A 26,767-nucleotide genomic window follows, 5' to 3' on the forward strand; every position below is an offset into this window, starting at 1 on the left:
ATAAAGGCCATCTAGACTGACAACTTAATTGACAGATTTCCACAAAATCTCAGAGTGCATTACAATCAAATATGCCATCACAGCGGATTCTTAGCGTACCCCGACAGATTTTCATTTTCAGAAGGGCCTTTCTGCTCCATGCTGAATCAGACCTCACATTTCATTCACTTCACTCTCAGACATTAGCCTTGTTCTAACTTTTCTGCACCTGAAAAGCCCTCAGTCAAGGTCACAAGGCACTGCGGTGCCTAAAATAACCATTTTCCTTTTCCTGTATCAATGATGGGGCTTGACTGGCAGAAAAGCAGCTTGTTTACAGACACCTCTCAACAACACAAGAGTCACAGCAGGCTAACGCTATGGACTGCTGTTGTCTAATTACATGGAAAAAAGAGTGGCGAGGAGACGGGGGGATTATCTGCATATCAAAGGTGCTGTTCTAGGAACCTTTGAAGATCAAACATCAAACGGGGCGATTCAGGAGAACCACAAATGAAAGTTCAAGGTGAGGTGATGTGGGTCTCTACATTTTTCTGTTTGAATTCCAAAATTTTGGTTGAAATATATTCTTTCATTGCACAGGATATTTTATTTAATTGACAAACTTGTGGCTGGGTGATACAATGACCCTGTGTGAGACAGCATCAATGTGATGAAGTACTTTTCATCAAATGTTAAAATTGCTGCAACTGATATTAACTGATAATGAAAGTATCAAAACCGTTCATTCTTGCCATCATGTAAACCCTGAACCTTCAGAACTTACTTCCATTAGTGATTGATCTGTTTTTAAAAAAGGTTTTATTTCAGATGGTGAATTTAAAGCAGAGAAAAGCAACAAATCTCCACATTTTTGAAGCTGGACCCAGGAAATTTTTACAAATTTCCAACAGCCAATCTTGCTTTAAAAAATTACATCAATTGTTAACTGATTATCAAAATAGCATTTTTCATTTTCATCCTTTTCCCTGGCTTGTCAGCAATGACAAGTGCATCAATAATCACATCCTCCTTCATTCTTTCCACTCTTTCATACAGACCAGAGTTCACTAAACAGCCATTTTATTACATATGACTACAACAGACCATTACAAAACTGGAACCTCTCTCTCTCTGTGTGTGTAAACACTCAAGTGTGACTTTCAGTCTGCTGCCCTGCCTCGGTGCCTCTCTCTGTGGCTCCATGGACCAAACTCCAGGGGGATCAGCTCATAATCCCCAGCCCCTTCAGGCATCGACAGAACAGATGAAGGCATGGCATCGGTTTGAAATCACATCCCTCTGTGTGACCTGTAAAACCCAGTGAGCTGTCTCACGTGAGTCAACAATGATACACTTCAAAAAAGTGAGACGATTCAGGCGGTTGGACGGATGAACACAGCGCGGTGGAGGAGCTTAGGTGGTGGGGAGCCAGGCATAAAAATCAACACTGAGCAGTTAGTTGCAAAAACATAAGCATTTAGAACAAGCGTGTCCTCTGAGAAACAGCTGTGACAACCATTAATAATCAGGTTATCTCCATCAACTTTCCTCTCCACTAAAAATAGGCCCTTTTGGGCTCTTTAATGTTGAATCTACAACAGAAATCTTTGACTTGTTCTGACATCATGCTGGTTTAAAATTCTAACCGAGACATTTATATTTCATTTAAACCAGGAAATAAAGAGAATCACTGATTGAAAGAGATATCTGACAGGCATATTACTGGCCTACATGCATGAAAATATGAGCCAATGCTGCTCATCCCTGCATAGGTGTGTGAGTGTGCATGTGAGAGACAGCGTGATAGGAAGAGAGAAAGTGCGAGATGTTACAAGCTCTCTAATTATTTCAATGTGCTTGCCGTGACACTTGACAGACGTTAATTTCACCATTCTTCAGACTGGTACACTGCTGCAGTCATATCTGTCGACTGTGCACATTAGATCCAATATTCATACACGCCATTCACCAAAGCCTGTTGCTCTAAATATTCTGCTTCTTCAAGACAAGAGATAAAAAAAAATCTGCCATTTTGCAACATTCCCTCCCTCCACAAAAAAAGCTTATCACACACAGGAATGTGGATAATAAGGTGTCATTTACTTGTGAGTATTGGTGTTTTCTCCATGCGTCAGTGCTCATACGTGTGCAGATATCAGTGTGTGTGTGTACGTGTGTGTGTCACTGAATGCTTGTCTTTATGTCACACTGATTGGCTCTTCTCCTGGCAATAGTCCAAACAGCCTTTGCTCCACTAAACGCAAGCAGAGCTGCTGGTGGGAAGAGATGAGAACTCTGGTGGGAGCGACATCTTGTGACAACTCTGTCACATTATTTCATCATTGGTGGAGGAAGTCTCATTAGGTCCTTTCTGACAGATGAAATCACATTTCCGGGACAGAGTGGAGTGTGATGTGGTCGCTTGTCCAGGTCAAAAAAAAAACAAACAAACAAACAAAAAAAAAAATGGAAGAAAAGTGCAGAGGCATAGCTGGTGATTTTTTAAACTGCATCTTAGGTGGCGACTAAAGTATCTGGAATGGATTATGTTCTGTAATTGCTTGTGTTTTATTCAAGAGAAGCAGAGCAGTGGACTCTAACAGCTCCACCAAGGATTGCTGCGCATGATTTGTATTCCTTCCCATGGACATACAAACTGAAATTTTGGGCAAAATGGAGCTAAGCCGAAAAGAAGTCTGGTCTGGAAGGCAGAAAAACACACACACACACACATACACACTCTTCACACTCACGCAAACACAACTGCCCTTGACACATGGCTTGAGATACATGGAGGACATCTGACAGAAGATGTAACAGCCTGCCTCTTGTGCCCCCCAGCCCCCACCCCACCACCCACCCCCATCAGCAACACACGTACAACCCCCCACACTAACATCTGCAGCACAAAAAGACACATTTATTTGTCATGCGCTGCAGCCTTCAATCACACCAGAAACTGAATCTGAAACAAGGGGAGCTCAGACCAAGATGTGTGGAAAAAAGCTCTAAAAGGAAGTTTCTTTGTATGATCAGTTTTCCTTACCACTAAGCTTCAAAGTCTGCCCTCGTCTGAAGATGAAATCGCACGACTAGACATTGCACACGGACGAACATATGATGCACAAACATGCACAGAAAGCAAATCCCACTGGTGCAGAGGCCTGGAACCCCATTTGATCTCCAAAGATTCCTGAGCTGCAACATCTTAAATATTTATGGACTTCAACTCAAATACTTGCGCTCATGCTCCAAGATTCACAAGAGAGAAAGAAGCTGTGAGGTTTTCTCTTCCTAATTAAATTAATCACAGTAGACAACACCACAAACACGCTCACGGGTGCAGAGTTCACCTTTTGATAAAGAACAAAGTGAAAAGCACAAAGATAAATTTCCCATTGTTTGAACAGCACATTTGTAACAACAAAAGAGACATCTTTCCTTGTTAAGTCCTTCTTGATTAATATACAATCACAAATTACAGAAGCTTTTACATTTCTATAATATCTATGCAGCTCTGTTAGGAATTCATTTCAAAATAAGAGCTGCTGGTACTGAGAAATAAATAATAAATTTCTATAGTCTCAGGCTAACTCATCTCAAAAGTTACACCTACACAAACCTCTTCACAGTTCTGTGTCACTCACACATCCATGGTTCGAACATTGCTGAATCTGCACTATGTGCTGCTTTAAAATCCCAACCCTACACTAACTGATGGCAAAAAAAGCACAAGAACTAGTGTAGGAGTGAAAATTTACCAGTCAATAACAGTGATCATCCTTCTGTTCTTTGTGTGGCCACTTCTGCCAGCTACCAGTGTTTGACAGTGCTGGTCCTTACATCAAATAAGGCTCTAAATTACGGGTGTAACACTTCTGAAACCGAGACCAAAACCACGATACAGACATCCACAGCATCAACGATACCCCTACCCCTTGCAGGGACAGTCTGTTGAGCTCCCATTACGTTTCCAATACAACAAAGCACTTTGTTTTTTACACTTTAACACATAACTGCATGTGTCACATGACTACTTTGGCCCAATCATGATCAAGTCACCATGTCTATGGTAAAAGTTAGGCTAATTTAATTAGCTCAAGATCAGTAATAACCAAGAGATTGCAAACCCACAGGATGCGTTCAAGTCAGCAGGAAAAAAAAGGTGATGAACCAAACCTTTTACTCATTTACCATTCCTGCAGAGAGGTCTGATGAATCTAGATTGCCACTTATGAGGATGTTATGAGACACAGAAGTGTGCTAACTTTTCAGTTAAGGACAACCTATCGTGTGAACTGCAAATGCACCACCAATAACTATAGTTTTCTCTCATTCTAGAGAGATATCTCTTTCTAGAACCCTAAAGTTTGTAGGCTAATAAAACACCTCAGCATTAACTGCAGCCACTGGCAGTCTCTTCTTGTCTCTCTATACTAATAGCTGGCAGACAAAGTACCAAACAATCTGTTTAACAAGCTCAACATCACCAATTTGAGCCAATGCACAGATTTGTTGGCGGTTTTTTTTTTTTTCACTCTTTGGCGGGGGACTTCCTGAATTTCTTCTGCTCTGTTTCTTGACACCGACTCCTCTGTGCTCAGCGTCCAAATTTGGGTTCCCACCTTGTCTATGTACAAGCTGTACCATATCCACAAAGTTATGCAGCTTGATCCATTTGCAGGCTATGCAGATGTATAGTACAGGAGACAGGAAGGGAAAACATGATGTACCTGACTGTGCAGAATATTGTGCCAACAGCATATTTAGCCTAATTAACAAGCCACTGATTTTACATACCTTACTTGTTAAGTCTTATCTGACCAATTTGTTTTGTTTGTATTGTTTTTTTTTTTGTTTGTTTGTTTGTTTTTTGTTTTTTTTGGTGGAAGACTAAAAGCAATGTAGCAGCATTTCCATATGCTTTAAACATACAGTAAGAGCATGCACACACCCATGCAATTCTAACAGGCTGCCATTTGATTGGGCTACAAAACACAATCCATATCACACTGTTATAAGGTGGCAACTAACGATTATTTTAATGCTCTGTCAATCTGCTGATCATTTTCTGGATTAATTGATTCTGGATTAATTTATTCATCATATTATTTGGGCTGAAAATTGTGAAAAAAATCACATTCATCCACAGTCACAATTACAATTATAATCTCAAAATCATTTGTTTTGTCTGACCAACAGTCCATAACCCAGAGATATTCCATTCACCATCATTTAAGAAGAGAGAAGCAGAACATTTTCTCACAATTAATAGGCATGAACTGGAAAAAGACTGACATTTTTGCTTGAGAAGGGGCTCACGGTAAACAATTCATTAATTATCCAAACAGTTGCTTCTACTCTTCCTTTCATCTCTATGATATCTCCATTTAGAGTTATGACTTAACGCTGCACATCAAAATGAGTGAAGTAATTAAAAAAGACTGTAGTGGGTATTCACCACAAGAAATCTGTGTGTGCAAGTGTAACGCACCAACAGGACATGTGTCAGAACATCTAAGGTAATGAATTATAACTGAATTTGAGCTGAACCAAAAATGACTGTTTTCAATATTAATAGCTACCCTCACAGCCTTGATAAGTCAACACATTTCATGATAATGTATGCTAACATAAGCAGAATGAATATATTACAGCAGACAACAGGGCAGGTGCAAGGATGGCTTTTCTAACTAACAGTTTGATGCAAAAACATAATCAGGTAGTGCGCAGCAGGTGACTTGACTTCCTATTAATGGGGTGAGCTAACCTTTTAAAGATTACAAAATAAAATAACAGTCAAGCTTAAACGACTGATATTAATGGTTTTGACTTTAACTTTGTCAACCTTACACTGTGTCTGCGTAAAACCAGATTTCATATTGCAAATTGTGACAACTTAAATAGGCCTGTACCCGGTTTAAAGCGATCCGGATACATCTTGACATGTATGAATCACAGCTTATTAGTTGCAACTTGTATCCTCTGCAAAGCGACGGAGCGACACCAGTATAAAGAAAATGTCCTCGGATGAATCCTGAGGCTCTAATGATGATGGTGTGTAAACTTACATCGATGATTGCGACGCTTCCCCTTGTACATGGTCATTATGTACGGGTCCAGCTTTGCGAGCTCTTTCAAATCCTCTTTCAGGTGCTGAGAGAGACAGAGAGCGTCAGGGACTTCAGCGAGCTGCAGCGAGACTTTCTGACTAGAAATAAATTTAGCCCTTCAGACGGAGAATTGGAGGCACTTCTTGAGCGAGGATCATACCATGCTCAGAGACGGGGTGGGGGGGGGAGACCCGGGGTACAGTGCATCTCATCCACACAGATAGCAGCGCAGTGCTGCTCACAGAACAGCAATATGAACAAAAATGAGAAAAAGAACAAGAAAGATAAATGCTAGTTTATATAACAACTGCGGAGTACTCTGTTACGATTAATTCTGATCACACCTACCCTCAGTTTACACTGATTTAGAAAAATCGTTCCTCTCAGTTTTACCTGATTAATCTATTTTTGACCAAATTTTATAGTCATCAATCAACATCTACAAGCAAGCTGCCAAACACTGACATTATTTCTTAAACAGAGCCAATCCCATGACAAGAATGACATAATATCACATTAATCTACAGATTCATTTTTGGACTTTTTAGTCTTTTTGGACAAGACTAAGAGTTAGCATGTCTATGATGCTGTACTCTGGCTGTACTTAGGCACTGCAGTGCTTTGACGTGAATGCAAACGCTAGCATGAAAACACTCTTACAATGACAGTGTTAACATGTTGATGTTTACCATCTTAGTTTAATGTTTTAGCACGCTAACACGTTTTGACAGTACTAAACACAAAGTACAGCTGAGGTGGATTGGGATGATGCAACCAAAATACTGAACAAATGGTCCTAAATGTAATGTTAAGGGACCACTCGGTTCATCTTGAGGGGAACATGAATGTCTGTACAAAGTTTCTTAGCAATCAATCTGATTGCCAAGCTATTTTACTAAAACCTACAAATCAGTCAACCTCTTAGTGACACTAGAGGAAAAGTCAGGGGGGTCACCAAAGTCATTAGGATTCATCCTCTGGCCACCATTATTGTCTGAACAAAATGCTATAGGAATCCATCCAGTAGTAGTTCCTGACTGGACCAAAATGGTGGACTGAATGAAATGCAAAATTTGTCACTTTGTCCTCCAAGTGTTTGTAGCTACTTACTATTCTTCAAAAATGCTTCAGATCTATTCAGACCTTCCACTGGGAATAAGGTAATTCAGATTCATTCACAGTACACCCTGTTTACCTTAGATTCTGTCAGTTCAACCTTTGAAAGAGGACAAAACCCTAAAATCAAGTAATGTCTGTGACCTTCAAGGTGACACTGTTTCTGCTACATTCACACTGTAAAGTCCTTTCTGTATTAAGACAAGAAGGATGTGATATTCAACAACTAACCACTCTCCATTGTAATATTCTACCTTATCTTACTCCACATGTGCATACAGTGACACTGACATTGGCATAAAAACAATATTCTACTCCATCCAAAACCTCTGGGTACACTTCTGTAAAGGTGCATCTCATCTTACTTGCAAAGGGGATTGTGTTGCTAAGGAGACAAGGATAAGGAAGCAGCCTGGATGTTGATTTTGTGCGATTCATTCCACTACATTATTACATTATTGTTGTGTGGGTTGAATAACAACAGTTTTTTTGAGGGGGAGCCCAAGATGAATTGTGCGGTGGAAACAAACAACTCTGAAAGTCAACTGCATGGAAGTAGCAGGAATTCGATCAGTATTGCTCTCTGGAACTGCTGCTGCTCTCACATACTCCAGAATGACAAATAGTCTTCTTTATGTTTTTACTTTGAAACTCAGAAAAGATTAAATCACTCAAAGTGAATTTTGTGAAAATGGCCAAATCAAACGAATCAATACAGCAGGTCAAACTTGTTTATTGTAAAAAAAAAAAGGCCTTTTAGCCAAGTCTAACTGTTTTTCCCTTATATTTTAAACATTATTTTTATAGTTGAAGAAAGGAAAAATGAGTTTTAAACATGTTACAATCATTGGTAGCCAGCAATGACAAAATTTGCATTTAACAGCATAGCAGGGACATCTGCTGTCCATGATGGTTTAGTACAACAAACAGCCTCGACAATACAATAAGAAGCATGTAGTCAACATAGCATTAAATTAGGAAATTTGATTCCATCATAATTAGTACCTTTCTCCTAATGTGCTTCATTTTGTAACTGATTTATCTCCAGTGAGAAATTAAAGAACTGCCTTCCACAAAGCCAGCTGTATTTAATGCTCCCACTCGACTCAAAGCCTTTTTTTAATGAGCATCAGACAGATTCAATCTTCCAGCAAAGATAGACTCCTCATTTGAAATTTTTCACATTTTCACTTAAAAAAAATATGTGGAATTTTTAATTAAATGCTCTTTTGTGAAACAGGCTGTAGCAGCCTTGTGGTTAGAGGAAAAAAAACAATGCTTCCTTTTATGAATAGTCATGATGTTTCCTGTTAGACATGAGGTTTTAAAGCACTGTATTCACAGGTGAGGAAAAATATATTTCCTTAAGTTTTATGCTGAACAACAGTTCCCTGAACATAGTCTGTCTCTGCAGTTTAGGTAACAGTTTAAGTAAGTGTCTCGATTAAGAACATCTCTAAAATTTGAGATGGACCCTGTGATAATTATCACCCAACTATGCACTTCCCCTCAGCACTATAGATCTTTTTTAGCCTAACTTCAAAGCTTTGGTTCACTCTCACCGCTCTCATCAATCATTTTCAGCTGTATTCCATGTGCACTACCTGCTGAGCCCCAAACAGCAGACACACACAGTTGGATACTGAACATAGTGAAACATTTAGCAGCTACAGAGCCAGACATTTCCCTCAGGAGTTAGTGGAGACCAAAAAACAGCAGTAAAAGGAGGGTGATTATTGCACTTACATTTACCATGTGGCCAGAAACATGATTACAAATGAATGTGGATGTGTAAATATGCCACTGTTTGCTAACAAGTTTGCTTGATTAGCTAAAAAGGTGATGGTATATCAGTATTGTGCTCACAGCTTGTTTCCACTGCCCCCAAGTGGCCTTTTTTTCAGCATTAAACAAATACTAAAGGCAACAAACTTTAATCTACACATCTTCCTGAAGGACCACAGTGCTGTCAAATTTCCACAGTGACATCCATCACTGCTAGTATTATATTACAGCCTCTCTTAAGCAGCTATTGTTATTTCCCATGCCCCCTGGCTTACATCAGTTGAATCCAGATAAACTAATTTCACCTAACAACCAGGGAGCTGAATTATCCTCAGTAATAGAGGAAGCTTGACATGAAAGTTCCTACTTAGATGTCAAGCTTCTTCTTAAAAAAAGAAGAATATACCTTGCGTTTCTGTAAACCTCATAAAGTCTTTTTAAGATATGAACAGCCTCTGAGAAGATGTACATGCATCAACTTAATCTAAAGTGCTCTGCATTCTCAGACAATCTCTGCTGGCATTTGAAACACACTCGCCGTTAACAAATGACCCTCATTTGTAGCTGAGATGGAGGGATGCAGCGGATGCCCAGGGGGAAGATTTTCTACATGATGGATATAAATCTGCTCAAGCCATCACATCTCATTGGCCTATGACTTACAGCCTCTCTTAGCTCATTAGACAGGCATTGCTTTTGGCACTGAGTAATTGCAAATGTATCTAGTGTATCAACTGCTGCAACTGCTTAGCAGTCTGTGACAGCAAATCGTCCCTCTTTTATATGCTTACAAAGCCTGAACAACTCATTTGTTTGGATTCGGTCCAATTCACCCAGACCAATGTCAAGCCCAGGGTGCCAAAAAACACTAAAAATGCTAAAAACTTTCTTACATTTCCCTCTCCAAGTTTACACATGTAAATTGGCCCTAGAATACTCAAAGGAGCTCCATGCTCAACAAAGTCCTATACTGGGAGGAAAAACTGCCAGAAAAATACTTCATAACTGACAAGAAGAAAACAGACATACTTTTCCAGACATGTTGCTAATATTACACAAGTGCCTTCTGCATGTGTAAAAACTGCAGGAAACATCTCAACAGGTTTAATCACAAGAGCATCCCTCTGACTCAAGTGTTGATTGCAGCCCAAACCTGGGAAGGAAAATTGCACACTCTAGTGGAGAGCAAACAGCATGACAGTGACAGCTGCTTCCTGCTGAGATTTAAAGGGAACATCGACCTCAACTCTATAAATAGATCTCACTTATGTTGTTTCTATATCACTGGCTTGGTTCATGGATTTTCTTCATGAACTGAAAATCAGAGAGACTGCAGACTGTAGTAATGATATCATAGGCAGTTCCAAGAGCTGCTGCTCCACAGACTGTAAATATGAAAGTAGCTATGGTGATTTTATATGAATGGGTGCCACTCCCTGTTCAGCCAGTTAAGCCCTGTATTTAAATAAACCTCCCTTGCATGTATCTTTAAATAATCAATGTCAGTGGGCCAACTCAAGAAATTTGCCGCCAAGGGCTTTGCTCTAATTTTTAGTTTGAAATGTAGTTTTATCATATCTGACTTAAAATAACAGTCAGATGCCCATATGAACACTGAAACAGGTTTTTCCTTATTGTAATAATTCTGTCCCTACTAGCCTTTAAAATGCTCCTTTTAATGCACGTTCAATGTAAGTGATGGGGGCCAAAATCCAATCCTCTTTTTGTGCAAAAATGTATTCAAAAGTTTATCTGGGTTTATGGGGAATAAAAAACCAAGTGGATATTTGATATTATATAAATCCTGTTTTAGGATGGGTTTGGTTTTATTATTCATTTGTTCATTTTTGATTAGTTTCAATTTAAAGAGATAATTGTGTGTGTTTGTACATAATTTTAAAACAGCAGGTTAGTTAAATATGTCTTCAGACTTTGGAGGAAAACTTGAGCAACTGGCAGAGGACAAAGTAAATCTGGGAAAAACATGTAAACTCAATTATCAGGACCAACAACCAGAACCAAAAATTTCTTGGTATGAGGCAACAGTGCTGATTCATTGAGGACTGATTCACAGTCTCCTTTAACTGATCAGAATCTCAAAAAATACAGCACCAAATCATTCCAGTAAATTCAGTTTGTTACAAAATGTCTACTTTGATGATAACATGATTCTAATGCTGGCTGGTTTTGCAAAGGCAGTGGGAATCACATATTTGGAAAAAAAAACCTTCAATTACTGGTAGCTGAAGTAAAACTTGATCCTATGCTTGGCAGTGCCTTTGAACTCCACAAATCCTTAACAAATACACAAAATAAGAAAACACACTCTATTTTACGTTGAGGGATTATTTTCTAAGGCTTGGACAGAAATAAATTATTCTCTCCCATCCTCTAATGTGCACTCATTTAATCATATAGATGAATCTATTCATACATGATTTACATTCATCCAGCCTACATCCGCTCAAGTAAGACCTCACTTGCTTTTTTATTTAGGATCTAGTCTGCATCATCAACGCCCCCCCCCCCCCCTTTCCCCTCACTCACTCAGTTTTTGTCTCTCTTTCTGCTCCCTGCTCTCTCTCTCCATCTGTCAGGGTCAGCAGAGTGCAAAAAATCACATTAAGAAGTATTCAAATGTTGAACTAGTCGCAATTGCTATTCATACAGGCATTACAGGCTGCCAAATCTAATTCAGCTCAGGCGCTATCAGTGCCACGGCCGTTCAGCCAGTCGGCAGAGATAATACAAACCACACAGGGCGACAGGGGTTAGAAAAACCCCATACACAGACAGTAATGTCTCCTGGGTGTAATGGAGCCACAATGACTGAGCCATTGCCCACTGAATGATTTCAACCAAAGGGGGTATAAAAAAGAGGAAACAAGGCTGATAGATTTCACTTCATTTCTGATTCTACCCACTGCATCAGAGATTAACAAGGCTGTGTTTTCTTTGCCATGAGCTAGAGAGTGGTACCCATAAAGAAGAGAGTGATTAATGCACCAAGGATGATAAATGGCAGATTATCAGTGTTTAAATAAAAACCTTTTAAAGTTCACTTTAGCAATAATGCTCTGACTGGGAGATTAGAAACAGACATCATATAAGACGTTTCTCAGGGAATTGACTGGTAGTACTACTACACTAAAATATGACTTCTGTATTGACTTATTATGTTTCTAAATTTAACATTGAAATCATTTGCATTAACACACAGCTCACTGCATGGAAAGAACCCAGATGAGGAAACGGGATCAAACAACACTTTTGGACTTTTGCAGATTTTTTTTACCTACACACACTTTTCATTTTACTGATCTTGAAATGGACAAAATGTTTGACACCAAATGCCACAGCTGGAAAATCAGTTCATTTTCATAACCAGGTAAAACACCAGCAATGTTTTTTTCCCCTAACTAGACACTTTTACAAATAAAGTCATTAATAACAAGTAGCATTATAGTAGATTTATATTTCTATGTCATAGCGAGAACAGAACATACCATTACACACTTAGGTCATAAGCTACATGTAATATTATGCTGCTTCACATGCAGTCCACATTTTAAACTCTGCTCACTGTCACACTTACGTGTATTCTGTATGGGGAAATAATCTCTTTGTAAATCCGATTCTTCCTACTGCTAGCCTGGATAGGCATCTCCTCCTGTCTCCTGAGGCAAATATTTGCAAAGTAGAGATTGCTCTGCAGAAACACAGTACATATTTTTTGTCAAAATACTGAATATATTATTCATGGTGTGGTCTTCATAGATTCTTTAGTGACTGCAAAAAAAATTGGAAACGCTAACTTGGAGTTAAAAAGCAGCACTGGCAGGAGCACAAACATCCACACATACTATCAGTTGACCTACATTGACACATCGCAAGTCCTAGCACTCAACCCTAACCTTAAAATCAGACTGTGTAACTGTAGCTTAACAGCAGACACTGTGGCTACTGGGAAAATAACTGGATATTCATAAATGTTAAATGTTGTAATAGTAGCAGGAGTAGAGATGAGTTATGACAGTTACATATTAACCATTACAAGCTACAGGCCAAGTGAGACTGAAGCTAGCAGTTAGGAAAGAACTGACTCAGTAAAATTATATTTTCTGGAAAAAAAGGAAACACCAGCAGCACAGTGTTACAGTGTACATAAATATCTGCAACATGATTGCATCTTAGTCATATTGGTGATGTCAGTGACAAGTGGTAATAACTGCTTTATACCACAGTGTGGTGCTCAGTGACCAAAGAGTGAATCACCACCTTTGCAGACCCACACATCCCTGATACCGTGCTCCTCACTCACTCCACATACGAGGAGACGACGCTGACGCTGTCTTGACCCATCATTTCAAACCAAATTAACACGCGATGAATTTCTCCTTTTGTTATAACAAGCGCTCGTCTTGGCCGAGGCTCAAATTTCATCTGACAGGACAGCTCACACAACTCAAAGTAATGAAGGCAGCCCATCTTCCCCTGTTAGATGAGGTGCATAAATACAGACACAGCTCATTAATAATTCTGTCACACAGGTAGGCTACGGAGAAAACTGTGACACACTTTACAACTCAAGCACTCTAGGTCCCAGAACTCATCAGCTGCAAAGGCCCACTTAGGTATGTTCACATGCTGTACCCTGAAGACGAAGATGCTTAAGACCTTGGTACTCATTTCCCATTATGTAGGATTACACCACTACACAATAATCCTGCTTTTAGTGATTCTTTATCCGTTCTTTTGTGTATTACTTTAAATTCCAGTCATCTTGTGTGTGCATTCTGTGCAAAATCTCCTTGCAAAATTTACCAATTTAACAACTGTTCCCACTTTTATATAATCATTAGTTTTGCAACTTGTTTACCACTTCACTCCTCTCCACCAAGGCTACAGGCTAATAAGGATGTGTGAACAAACCATGAGTTGTCAAGGTCAGGAATGCACTTCAAACCAGCTGCTATCTATTGAAGACAGCCCCTCCCTGCGCGTATAAAGCTTGCATTTGTCAATTTATCCTCTGAGACATGGCACAGACAGCTGTGTGTTACACTCCCTCTCCCTCAACAGCTGCAATAGACGTTTGGTCATCCTGTTAGCTCAGTACAGTGCTCTCTTATCCAAATCGAGTTTCAACAAAGTGAGCAGGCAGTTCTGTCTCTTAATCAAATCTACACTGAATATGCAAAACATTCGGGACACTTCTTATAAAGAGGTCAATTCAGGTAGATGTCATTATCCCTCACTGATTTCCCTAATTAAATCTAAAGCAGTCACAAAGGAGGAGAAACAGATAAAGGAGGAGAAGCTGAGTTTGAGAAAAGACTTTTAAGCTTTGAGATAAGTCAGACTGAACAAAAAGGGCTGCAAAAATGCAGCAGATGTTTTGTGTAATCACTGTATATTCAATTAAACATATGCTTGCATGTAGATCTTTTGTCAGGAACAAATCTTTGCCCTCTCAGTGGCAGAATAATCCCTCTAGCTGCTCCTCCACTCCCCAAAATAGCGCAGGCTTGAGGTCTAAGAAGGCCAAGTGGCCAGTTTTGTCATGCGCCGCTGCTCTAAACAGTGCTCTGAGTACCTTGAGGTGGTTATGGCCTGATTGTAAACTGCGTCTGGGTGGTGTCAGGGTGGTTACTCCTGGCTGCAGCTAATGCAAAGTGTTGACTGCAATAAACTTGAGGTAGTTAACCGTCATCATGCTCGGCGCGACCTTTACCGGACAGTGGGGCCCGAGGCTGGGTGGCCGTCCCCCAGCTGTGAGTCAGATTTTCTACACTAGTGACTAGATGCAATGACTCACAAGCCCCACAGCTTTGCAGCTTAATTTGCGAGGAACTCTTGTGCGTAAGAGGACGAAGGGAATGAGGAAGGGTGGAAGCAAACTAGCATGAGAGAGTGGGGAGATGAAAGGAGAATAAATGCAAAGTCAAATGAGGAAATGTGAAAAGTAAACACATGAGAGAGCAAGACATTGCTCCGGGCGAGGTTATGGGCTGTTTTAATGTTATTTTGTTTATACTGTCCATCTTCATTTGTGGGGGGGGCAAACTCCCCAGTGAGTCTGTCACAGTGATTCTTAATTCACGCACTAAACAGGGAGAGAGTCAGAGGGGGTTACGCTGCAGAGCCCTGTGAGCACGGGTCCACAGAAACCCCTCCACGGGTCGCAGTAATTATCACTGCATGTGTAATCACGAGTCACGAACCATTACTCACACAATACGTCACCTTTTATCGCCTGGATTTCTCTTTTGTCGCTCAGCCTGAGGTGCCCATTGACAATTAAGAGACAGACTTGACTGACTGGATCAATTATTATGGAGTGTTAAAGGGCAGATTTTCCATTCTGGGCTGGGAGCAGGGGAGTCTGTGTCAAGTCTGTTATGAAGGTCTGTTTAGTTGATGCTCTGAGTAAAGGTCGCACTGCAGTGGTCTCTGTCATCACAAGACTGCACACCGGGCACAAACACCCAGTTTTCCTATTGAAGTATTATCTCTCAGCACACACAAGTGGAGCATCTGTAGGAACACTAATCCTACACAAAAGGCTTATTACTTTTGATACACATCACCAAGACTTTTGTAGATAAAGTGAGAGTGAAGACAAGCCTCTTTAGTTAAAATGTTAATTCTAAATATGTTGTCTAATCATAACAGGCAGTGTGCTAACATGTATATCTAGTCTGTGGTGTTACTTTTTGCAATCCAGCTCTAATTCCAATCCATCCTGTCTGCATCAGCATGCCCTAAATGTGAACCTAAACTCTCAGTAGTAAACAGGCGTCTTTGAGTATGCACAGAGAACAATTATCTGTTCTCCTTCAGTGGTCCAAAGCCACTTCCCCTCACTGCCTGCGCCTCTCCCCTTCTCTCTCTCTCTCTGTGGATGGATGTAATATTAATGAACACATCGTAGCCAGGATGCTTGTTAGGCTTCAAGCTAATCCTGTCTCTCACTGTCCCCACCATTCATCTCAGAGTTGGGCTCCCATCAGTTTATTTACTAACTGCTATCAGCTAAAAGGAAAGGACAGAAGCTTCAAGGATCCTCAATCAGCTAAAAGAAAAAAATGTGGCCTCAGACTCTGAGGTGGCTGGTTGGTCAGCTGGAAGATATGAGGACAGGAATGAAGATGGATTCTACTGCTGACTCATGTCAGCATCAATGTTACACTTCACTTCCTGTCATAACCTGAGGTTATTTAAGGTTTGAAAGGAATTCATCACTACACTACCTTAAAAGTCATTAGTTGCACTGGAGTATTTCTCCAAGACTTATGTGTTAGCCCTTGTGATTTGCTGACTATGGCTTTGGTTCCTCAAAAAGTGTGTTTTAATGCACCTGTGCATTTTCTCTGCATAAAAAACCTGGGCTGAAAGTTTTTGTCCATCATTTGAGATTTGAATTTACACATTTACATAAACATCAAATATTCTTTTGCCATTTAAAAAAAATGGCTAAAATTTCCCCTATATTGGGCTAGAACTTTGACTATGGTTTGGGGTTCCAGATCATTTTGCTCTATGGGTAACAAAAATAGCATTAGTTTTAACGTAGTACATTTTTCTCTTTTTTCTGGTGTTGTTAAAACTCAATATGTAGAAGAAATATTGAAATAGTAAACCATTTTTTCTTCCACAAAGCTTCTACTTTTCATAATGTGACAAAATACAGAAATTACCAATTATGCATTATTACACCAAATAGGAAAATATGGATATATTGATTTCAACAACAGCTTTTCTGCTAACTGTGTTTTCAGCCCTTTTTACCTTGAGACAGTAACTATGCTGTCTTGTTTGTATCAAGCTGACTTTAATTGTGTTTCTAATTAGCAGCCTTTCGTCTGTGTGAGATCATGCAAGATTTCCTGTTTTTGCTTTTTTGCTTGTTTGTGCTTGAATTATGCAAAGAGATGTGCTATGAGAGAACCTTTAAACTAACATCATTTTAACTGAAATAAATAAATCAAATTCAGTTCACTGTATGGCTTCCTGAGGTTATCATGTAATCTCAGTTAAGAGTATTCATAAAAAGAGTCGGAGTTACACTATCAGAATTGAAAACATGATTTATTTCTACACATATTTGACAAAAAAAAAACAAACAAAAAAAAAACACTGCCACATAGTGTTGCGTTAGCCTTTGTATTGAAACTGTCAGTAAATTTGGAAGTGATAATGAGATCTCTATAATTTCGATTTAGGAATCCACTGGATGTATTCTGGAACACCTGGTTGTTATGGAGGGGATATTACATTTTTCATTTTGAGCATTTTGCTTGTGCTGAGGAAGCAGATTTCTTTGTTTTGCTCAAGGGCACTGTGACACACCAGCAGGATCAAAAATGCAACCTGCCAGACAACCAGCGCACTGCCCTGAATCATGCATGAGTGTGAATTTTATATAATATACTATATTTACTGGTGAAGGAACATCACACTTTGAATGTGAGAAATCAGATAATTAACCTGTGTTTTGTATGACACATACAGATCCCTGCACACAAAACATGCACACAGCACTAAAACAAGCTTGTTTTCTGACATCCACACATGAGCATATGCATCCACCCCCTCACACACACACACACACACATGCCCACACACACACATGGCTTTCTGGAGCCCACTGAGCCCTGCGCTCCAACTCTGATTCACAGCTCAGTGTTTCTCTGCCTTCTGAACCCAGGTTTCTAATCAGAGAATTAGCTGCAGTTTCCCCTGCCAAAATCCACACAGTAATCCATCTCACTTTGTCCACACAGTGGCTCATGCCCCACTAAAGCATTTGTCAGTGTGTATGAAAGAGAGAGATGGATAGAGAAAGGGACAGACAGAGAGACGGAAAGAGATCCTGGCAGCCGGGGAAATGTGCTTTCCTGGTTTCCTGGTGGCTTTATTAAAGCCTATTAAGTGCACAATGACAATCTTTAAAAATTTCTTCAGTATTGTTTCCACAAAGGAAACATGTTCTTATATTCTGAATACATTACAGCTCAGATAAATCCCTGCCTTGGCTATAGTCTTGTTGTTATTGTATGACTGCGAGCCTGCACACTGCTCTGCTCTGCGCCTGGTGTTATGGATGCTTTTTGTCGAGCGTTGGGTCAGGCCAACTGTGCATTCAATGTCCGGCCCAGTCTCTCAGAGCGTGATTAATGAGGGAGGAGACGGACAACCAGGGTGCATTCTAATCACCCATAAGGACAAGAAGAGATATGAAAAGGTAGATAGAAAGGGACTAAGAGAAGAAAGAGAAAAGAAAAATATTTTATATTGATACTATGGTTCATGTGAGTTGGGTTCGCTGACTCAAAAATCCTTTGAATGAAGCGTAAACCTGAATTTTCAAACGTTTCTCCTCTGCAGACACACATAAACCCCACATACGAGCACACACGCACATGTTCACACGCTGAATACTCTCACAGCCTCAGAAGCAAACACAGGGACATGAAAGACACAGAGGGGCCTTATGGGGTTAGCTTTGGCAAGGTTCAGGCCAGTGGATCAGGGGGAATTGGCCCATCTAGCTGCATACTGCAACACCCATACAGCTTCTCACTTATGACTGTTCAAGCCTCTGAACCTGGCTCTCGAAATAAAGTTACTGAGCTGTGCAGTTATTGTAGTTGTAGTTGGAATTATCTATGCAAATTTCAAAGTGAGAGCGAGCCTGTGAATACTAATGGTGAATGATAGAGAGAATTACAGCAGCCAGGTGGAGAAGATGCAGGCGGATTGGTTTGGATAGACATAAAAGAAAAAATCCCCCTCGGGTTTTCATTTATAATGTCAAGCCTGTGATATTCAGTGCATTCAAGGAGTTACCTGTATTTTGTGAGGGGGTGGTGTTGCAATCTACTTGCTGCATTTTAGCCTCATCTTTGTCTCTGTGAGTGACATCTTTCCTTCTTTTACCAGAATGCCTTTGAACATTTTTACATCCGGCTCAACATATTTAGCAGGACAGTGGTGTCTTTGCGTTTTTAATCCTGTGGGACTGACATCAAAGTCTGACTTATGGCATCTGAAATGCAACAAAAAATTAAATAATCTTTCAAGTTCATTGTATATCATGCTGTGAGATGGGTCCAATAAAGTGAATTTGATTGAAATTTCATCAGCACTTTGTTTGAAAGCTCGGTTTGGCATGTTAGCATGCTGTCATTGCTGTCAATGTACAACTGAGGCAGATGGGAATGCCATTACTTTATTATTTTTACTACATAAAGCAAAGTACTGGACAAATTAGAGATGTTATATGATGATGGCGCTATGGGAAAAGTCAGGGGATCACCAAAGTTATCAAGATACATCAGCTAACCAACATGGTGAATAGTTTGACTGATCTTGCCATCTGCATGACTAGAAACAATAGCAGTGGAGCTCCAAACTGGTAGCTGGAAAATCTACCCTTTCGCCCAAAGTTGTTAGTTGTTTTGGGCCTTTAAGAAAAGGGAAAGCTTCTATTCCATCAAAGCCCACAGTAGGTATGCTCCAAATACCCCAAAATAGCAATGAATCAACTGTACCTGGCCAGTTATCTATAAGAAAAAACAAATCAAATTAGATATCAGAGTGGATCCAGAAATATCTCCAGCAGGTGTATTTGTAGACGCACTGTAAGTACCCCACAACACATCCTCCTACTACCTGTCCCTGCTCAGTCTTCTCTCTCTTCCCAGTATAGTTGAGTTTCTGTGTCCTGTGCTGCTTGCTATGCATCATGTTGGCCCAAAATGACGATTGATTGCAGTGCCACTGCCTTTGTAATCCGCTTAGGATGGATTTTGCATCTAAATCACTTTATTATTTATGTGCCTAACTCTTGCCAATGCCATTTGGAGGCAGTATGATTGGTGATCCATCACACATTATCCTTCAGTGTGGCCATTAATATTGTAATGGGATGGACCTTCACCATGAAACTTCCAGGTGGAAAGGAATGCAGATCTCCTCTGGGAGGGTCAGGCTATTCCACACAAGAGTCAACAGAAGGAAGATTATCAGGTGTGTTGCTACCAGACAGACTCTCCAGAGATGTTGTTAGTTCACCCTCTCTCTGCTATTAACCTCTCTCCGTCGTTCTCTTTTGCTCCTCTCTGCTCCTGGGTTGCACAACAGCTTGTATTTTCATACATGGCCTCTCATAGAAAAATATAGGATGCTATTCTTTCTTTGACCCTTTTCGATCAGGGCCTCAATCACGACCTGCCAATCACACACATCTGCTACCTCTGGGCAGTCACACACAAGCACAAGGTGGCACATCAGGACATAGCTGAAACAACCACTTCTGTAGATGAGAAAAACAAGAAAAGATAGATACTCATCTTACCACATAAAGGGCATGACTGATATGCATTGCAAAGTATTTGGTGCAAATTCAAAGGAGTATTATACAATCATAACTCTTCCCAAAAACTCTGGAGGCATGGGGCATGCCGGGAAAGCTCAGGGCAAAAAATCTGTCCCTCTTTGTCTCAATGGCAGCCCACTGAGTCCACTGAAGAGCAAGGCCATAGAGATATGGTGGATAGATCTCCGTGGGTGAGGAGGGAAACTGCTTGGATGCATTCGAGGTGCATGGATGCCAGCAATCATCATGTCACTGTGTCACAAAGAATTCCCCCAGTCAGCTTTTAGCCAGAGGGAATGGGACCACACAGCAACACGAGCAAGACATAGAGATATTTTCACTTAACATGACTTATGCCACAACAGAACAGCTGACCTCAGATGGCTGTAACACTTACATGTTTGTAAGTGATGTTGTTGTGATTGTAGGGAAATTAAAACTAGTTTGGGGGACAAAGGGAGAGAGAGACTGGTGCTGCGTCTTAATTACAGTATATGCTACACACTTATTTTAAGCAGGAATTAGGCATGTGGTGCATTCACACATAAAATTTGTTATACTCTAAGAAGAATGCACAACAAATATACTAATCACAGAGGTGATTTTAATTATTTTGTCTAATTAGACCTCTTCTCTAGATTGTGATTGCATGTACAGACTGTGCTTAATTGGGTTCACTGACAAAAACATCACACTGGCACAGCACTAGTTTGAGCTGGACTAGTCATGGATGAATCCATATTGAAAAGGTACTGTCTTGTCTCTGCCACCACCAGCTGTTAGAATAAGAAAATAAAGTTTGCCACAGCTTGTGCATTACCTGCTGCTGTTTGATTATTAGTGGGTAGGGATTCAACATCACACTGCTGCCTTATTTCCATTTTAGTCTTTTATATTTTGTTTTGTTTTGCTACATAACAAGCAGCACACTGTCTCAGCTAATCCAGTGTACATCTTTATTATAACTGAAAACACCTATGTGCCTTTAAAACTGGCACAGCTCCAGAAAAAAACTGTCTTTGGGGAAAATGTTGTTTTTCAAAATTTTATAGTGTCAGGATTGTTCCAAAATGTAATTCATAATTAAGTCATTTATGGTAATAATTACTTGTAAACTAGTCATACTATGAAACACAATACTACACAGATTCAGTACCATGGACAGAGACACAGAAATGACAGTGTCAGTATTCATATTGATTGGTTTTTGATTTTTGGTGTTGACACTAATGTCCCAAATAGTGCATGGGAATGCTACTGGAAAACAAAACTATTTTTGGGGGGCGAGACATCTCATGAACAACTTCAACAATTAAAGCTGGTAAAAACTGTACAAACTCTTTACTTTCTTCTAAGTTTCTACATTGTATATTGGCAGGAACTTTCCAAAACTGTTTTCCACAAATCTAGCACCATTTCCTGTAAGTACTGCCATAGCAGTTTTCAATGCAGGTCTGTATAGGTAATACTGCAGTTTTGAAATGCTTCATGGCAAGAGAGACAACTGAGGAAAGATTATTCATGTCTGCTCTATAGGACTCAATATTCAACATCCGTGCTCATATGAAGTGCTTTTCAAAAAATGTCTTCACACTTGTAACTCTGAATTGCGTTGAGATTCTGCACTTATGCCATTCAGAATAGCGTCACATGTACTGCTATTTAGTAATGATTGCTGTGCTCACAATCATAGATGTGTTCTCATGAAATCCTATTCAGATTTGATAGGGTAATGGAGCATCCATTTTTCACTCAGCGGCGAGAGGAGGAAGGTTCTGCCAGCTGTGTTATTATAGAATTTTCATTCGTTCATCAGCTGTTTTTCATCCATATATTTAAACACACAGTGGCCTGTGGTGGAGGCAGGCTATGATCTTTTGACCCATGTGTGTCATTGAGTGCACAGATTAGTCATCACCAGTGTGTCTGAGCAGCTGAAGTGGATCTGTGCAGTCGCAGTATATGATGTGATTATTCCACTGACCTCTTTTCCAGTGACCACTGCCAGCAGAAAAGCATGCTTTTGAAACGTATCTCTGCCTCCACAACACGTTCTGCTTCTTCATATGTGGGCGGTGGATGATCTCAGTAAACAGAGACAATAATTGTTGAAACACCAACATATATGACTGCAATTCCTCCTATAACACAGCAATATTAGCTTACCTACAGATGAGATCTCTGAAATCGAGGTTCAATCAGCTTGCAGGTAATAACACTTTAATGAGATGTTTTCGAACAGAAAGACAGATTCTTTGTGGAGGTCATTCCTCAACTCCAAATCATTATGTGCCAGATTCATTTCTCCGCCATGTTAATAAAAAAAGCATCAGCTTAGGCGGATGAGATTGAGGGTGTCCTTAATTGTCAATTAAGGATGTATCTCCCAGTCACAGTCCTGCCACATGACTTGTAGATTGAGTGATAACAGTGAGGGAGGGATTGCCTTGCTGCAAGGTTGGTTTGAAATGAGCGCTGGAGTAATGAAAATACTTTCGATTATGTTTAGTTTCTCAACCAAAAACAAGCAATCACGTGAAGAAAGTCAAATGATTTGCAGAGAAGATACAAATAAATCACTAATGCTATTATTATGGATATGGCAGAGTGCTCAGTGGTTTTAGCTCTGACTGGCGATGGACCCGGTTCTGCCTGGGTTTTAATAACTGATGTGTTTTTCAGCTTATTCGCTGATTACCACATCCATAATGCCAAATATCAAAATAATGAAAGCCTTAAAAAGCAAAAAGCCATTTGCCACCATTAATCAGGCAAAGAGAGACCATCATTACTTGCTCTTGTTTTTCATTTTGATGGAGAAATGGTAAGATAAAGATGCAAAATCTTCAATTTTAATTAAATTTTTGGTAATATCAGATCATCTAATCAGTTTTAGAAGGAATGTCTTGCATGTTGAGTGTGCAGAGGTAAAAGCCAACACCTGTCCAAACAGACAGGCCTTCATAAACAGCCAACATCATCTCAACAATCGGAGATCAAATGAGGGAACCACTTAGATCTCTCAGCAGTTAGATAGATTTTTACAAGTGGCAAGTTGAGTCAGAATATTGGTTTGATGCTTTTGGTTGATAAATGAAGTCTAGAAAAAAAGGCAGATCAATAACCTGTCCTGTTGATGTAGAGGAGACACAACAACCTTCAGCTCTGTATTTTCTTTCTTTAAATATTCAGTTTTCATTCTGCACATAAATTATGTTAATTCCAGCTAATGTTCATTAACAAAGGAGATTAAAGCATGGGGAATATCATTTTTACTAATGTAAATGCCCTTGAACTGGGTTTGTGTTAATTATCTTGAATAAAACTTTTTCGCTCTCACTACCAACCCCAAAATATGCCCTGAGGATAGTGTGTAATGGAGTGGCAGAGTGTACGAGCGGTTAGAAAGATCATCATCCAGCCTAAGGACCTGCGTTGACAAACACGTGTCCTGCTGAAATGCCAGTGAAGGCACTGTACTCATACCAAAACCATGGCTGAACTGTGAACGAAGCAAGCTAGTTCTGGCAGTCAGCTAAAGAGCTCCACTTCCACCTCCACCCCAGTGTCCATCTGTAGACTTCAGATCTGTATTCCCTTAGGGTGGGCAGTTATTATCATCACTCCCCAGTGCTGAACTGTGCTCTATCCCTGTGGACAAGGTCAAAGCCTAGATGCCAAATGCCAACTCTGAAGATATTTTGCATTCCCATAATGATGCATTTGAGTTACTGGCTGAACTTCACAACTCTGCTTCTTCTATGTAACATACTGTCACCCAGTGATATTTGCACTCTTTACTTCTTGGCCCACATTTCTTGGTTGAACCATTATTGTTTTCTCCACCTCGACTCCAGTGTCTTCCAGCAGAGTCTGAGTTTATGTTCTGTTGGTGGGGGGGGGTGCTATCATCAACACTCGCCAGCTTGGGCTGATGAGGTTAGAGCCCAGATACCAAATATCAGTTCTGTAAATACTCTACATTTATATAATAATCCATCCCAGTTCCTGGTTGAACTGCAAACAAACATGTTCTCCACTACACCTCCACCCAGTGTCCAGAGGCTATGTTCACATGGGCAAGATAATATTATTGTCACTCCCTAATCCCTGCTGTGCAGAACTTGATGTATCTTTGTAGGGAGTGGTGAGGTCAAAGCTTGGAAGCCAAAAATCACCTCTACACATGTTCTGCATTTACATAATGATCCACTCTAGTTTCCCACTACACTTCCATCATGCACTGCTCTGATATTTTTAATTCTGTAACATACTGACATGCAGTGAAATTTGCACATTTTACTCCCCAGTTTCCTAAGTTGAAACACTCTATGCAGTATTATCCAGCCATGTTCATTTTAAAATTATGTTTTAAAGCAGTTGTATCCAGGAACGTGCTTTGCTGTATCTTTGCAATTAATCCCAAAGGCTTCACAAAGATGTTTTAACAAGATAAGGTCTAAGACTATGTTCTTCACAGACAAAACTGATTCTACATTCAAACTTAAAAGGTGGCTTTGTTTGCTTCTGGGGGTAAAGTCAAACACAAAGACCTGCATAAACAGGATTTTTCTCTGTGGTTTTTGTCTAGAAAGGTACCTTAAGAATTCCATCTTCCAATCTCACAAATATTTTGCCTCCCAGCCACGGGCAAAACAAATGTGAATAAAAAACATTTCACAGTCAACCCACAAAAACAACCCCATTACAAAGTGAATGCACACTAGAAAATCAATGCAACTGTAGTTGCATCCCATGCCATTTAACATACTCTGCTCTGCTCCAAGTAGTGTGTCACAAGAACTTTGACATACTTTTTGCAAGTTGCTGCCTGGTAAATGTTAACATCAAACTGTGCTTACATTCGCTAGTGGATCAGTTAACGGATTCAGCTGGGATTTTCTCCAAAACAGCGTGACAACAAACACAGACACTTCAGCATTTAGGAGCCGAGGGAGGTTCTAAACTAAAAGTCTGAGAGATGCCCGAGGCATTTTATGTTCCCATGAGAGACAATCCATTCCTCTAGCAAAGAAAAGGCTTTAACGAAACATTCTGTATTTCAAGGGGAATGTTTTTGTGAAGCACAGTATAGACTGTATCTTACTGGCTCCTCATGAGTTCCTAATGGCATCTGCAATGCAAGCAATACACAAGTTTCTCCCAAAAAAAAGAAAAGAAGACTCACCAAGAGGCTGTCCAGCGATGATGCGAGCGTTTTCTCCTGCCACAGCTGCCCGAGCGTTCCTCTCATTCATGTACTGTACGAAGGCGTAACCCTTGTGTACAGAACAACCCACTATCTTGCCGTACTTGGCGAAGATGACCTCTATGTCCGTCTTCTTGACAATGGCTGTGTTGAGGTTGCCAATAAAGACTCTGGAGTTGAGGGAGCGTGGGTCATTCTTGTTGGTCACGTTGCTCGTCTGGGTTTTACCAGTCATTCTCCTCCAGTTGCCCTCCTGGGACACAGACAGGGGGGGAGACTTTAGAGGTTTTGGACAGGCCAACTCCAGCTAATTCTGCTCCTAAAGAAAACATTATGGAAGCCCAAGATTTTAAATATTAGATTGGCAAAATAAGACACTGTGAAATAAATAAACATATACTGTAATATATGAATGGACCATAGAACCCTCAATAATTTAAATGAATAATTAAAAACCATCCATTTTAAAAAATAAAATTATGTTCTCTTTTCATATCACATGCTGCCAGCCTCCCAACAGGACAGGCCCACCAACTGCATGCTAGCTTATTATCTGGCACCTGTTAGCTAGAGAAACCACAGACTGTGTTTTAGCTCTTCAGAATTATGTGTCTTAGATAAACATCTGGTAAAACCAATGTGCCAAAATAAGTTTTAATTAACCACTTAACTGCCACCATTAACAATGAGTTGTCACCTTAAACATTAACTGAGCCAGCTAACTGGTTAGCCAGGGAGGCTAGACAGCTAACTGGCTCAGCTAATTAAGCATGTTAGCTCCCGTTTGCTAAAGTGACAACAATGCCAAAGAAATCCTGAATGAACCAACTATCTCTTGCTTTATATGAACACAGTGCAAGACAACTAACCCTTTTATATTACCTTTACATGCCACCTACCTGACCAGCTAACTAGCTAAGCTGGTTTGTGAGCTTGGGTTAACCTCAGAGTTACCTCAGCAGTGTGTCTGCTGTTTCTCTCTAGCCAGCAGGAGCTAGCTAGTTAGCCAGCTTGCAGTTGATTGGCAGTTGGGAGGCAACTCTTCTGTCATAAAAACTGCCATCATGAAATAAAATGTGACATGGATTAAAACAATTACTGTTTAAAAAAAACATTGTGGAATAAAATGGACATATGAAAAGGGCATTTTGAAAATAAAAATAGTATAATGAAATGCAT

General features: G+C 40.0%; 1 protein-coding gene across 7 annotated transcripts in view; it reads right to left on the reverse strand.

Annotated features, from left to right (window-relative positions):
• LOC108900020 (RALY RNA binding protein like) overlaps nucleotides 1-26,767 on the reverse strand; it is a 78,691-nt gene that overhangs the window by 19,315 nt on the left and 32,609 nt on the right. For 5 of the 7 annotated variants that reach the window (XM_018700807.2, XM_018700805.2, XM_018700810.2 and 2 more), the window contains exon 2: nucleotides 25,568-25,841. In XM_018700807.2, the coding sequence (XP_018556323.1) occupies nucleotides 25,568-25,823 (256 nt within the window). In that variant the 5' untranslated portion in view covers nucleotides 25,824-25,841. Of the gene's footprint in view, nucleotides 1-25,567; nucleotides 25,908-26,487; nucleotides 26,593-26,767 lie in introns of those variants that run through there. The other 2 variants (XM_018700806.2, XM_018700809.2) reach the window with 2 other exon arrangements.

Source organism: Lates calcarifer, linkage group LG24 (genome assembly GCF_001640805.2).
Source record: "Lates calcarifer isolate ASB-BC8 linkage group LG24, TLL_Latcal_v3, whole genome shotgun sequence".
NCBI classification, from domain to species: Eukaryota; Metazoa; Chordata; class Actinopteri; family Centropomidae; genus Lates; species Lates calcarifer.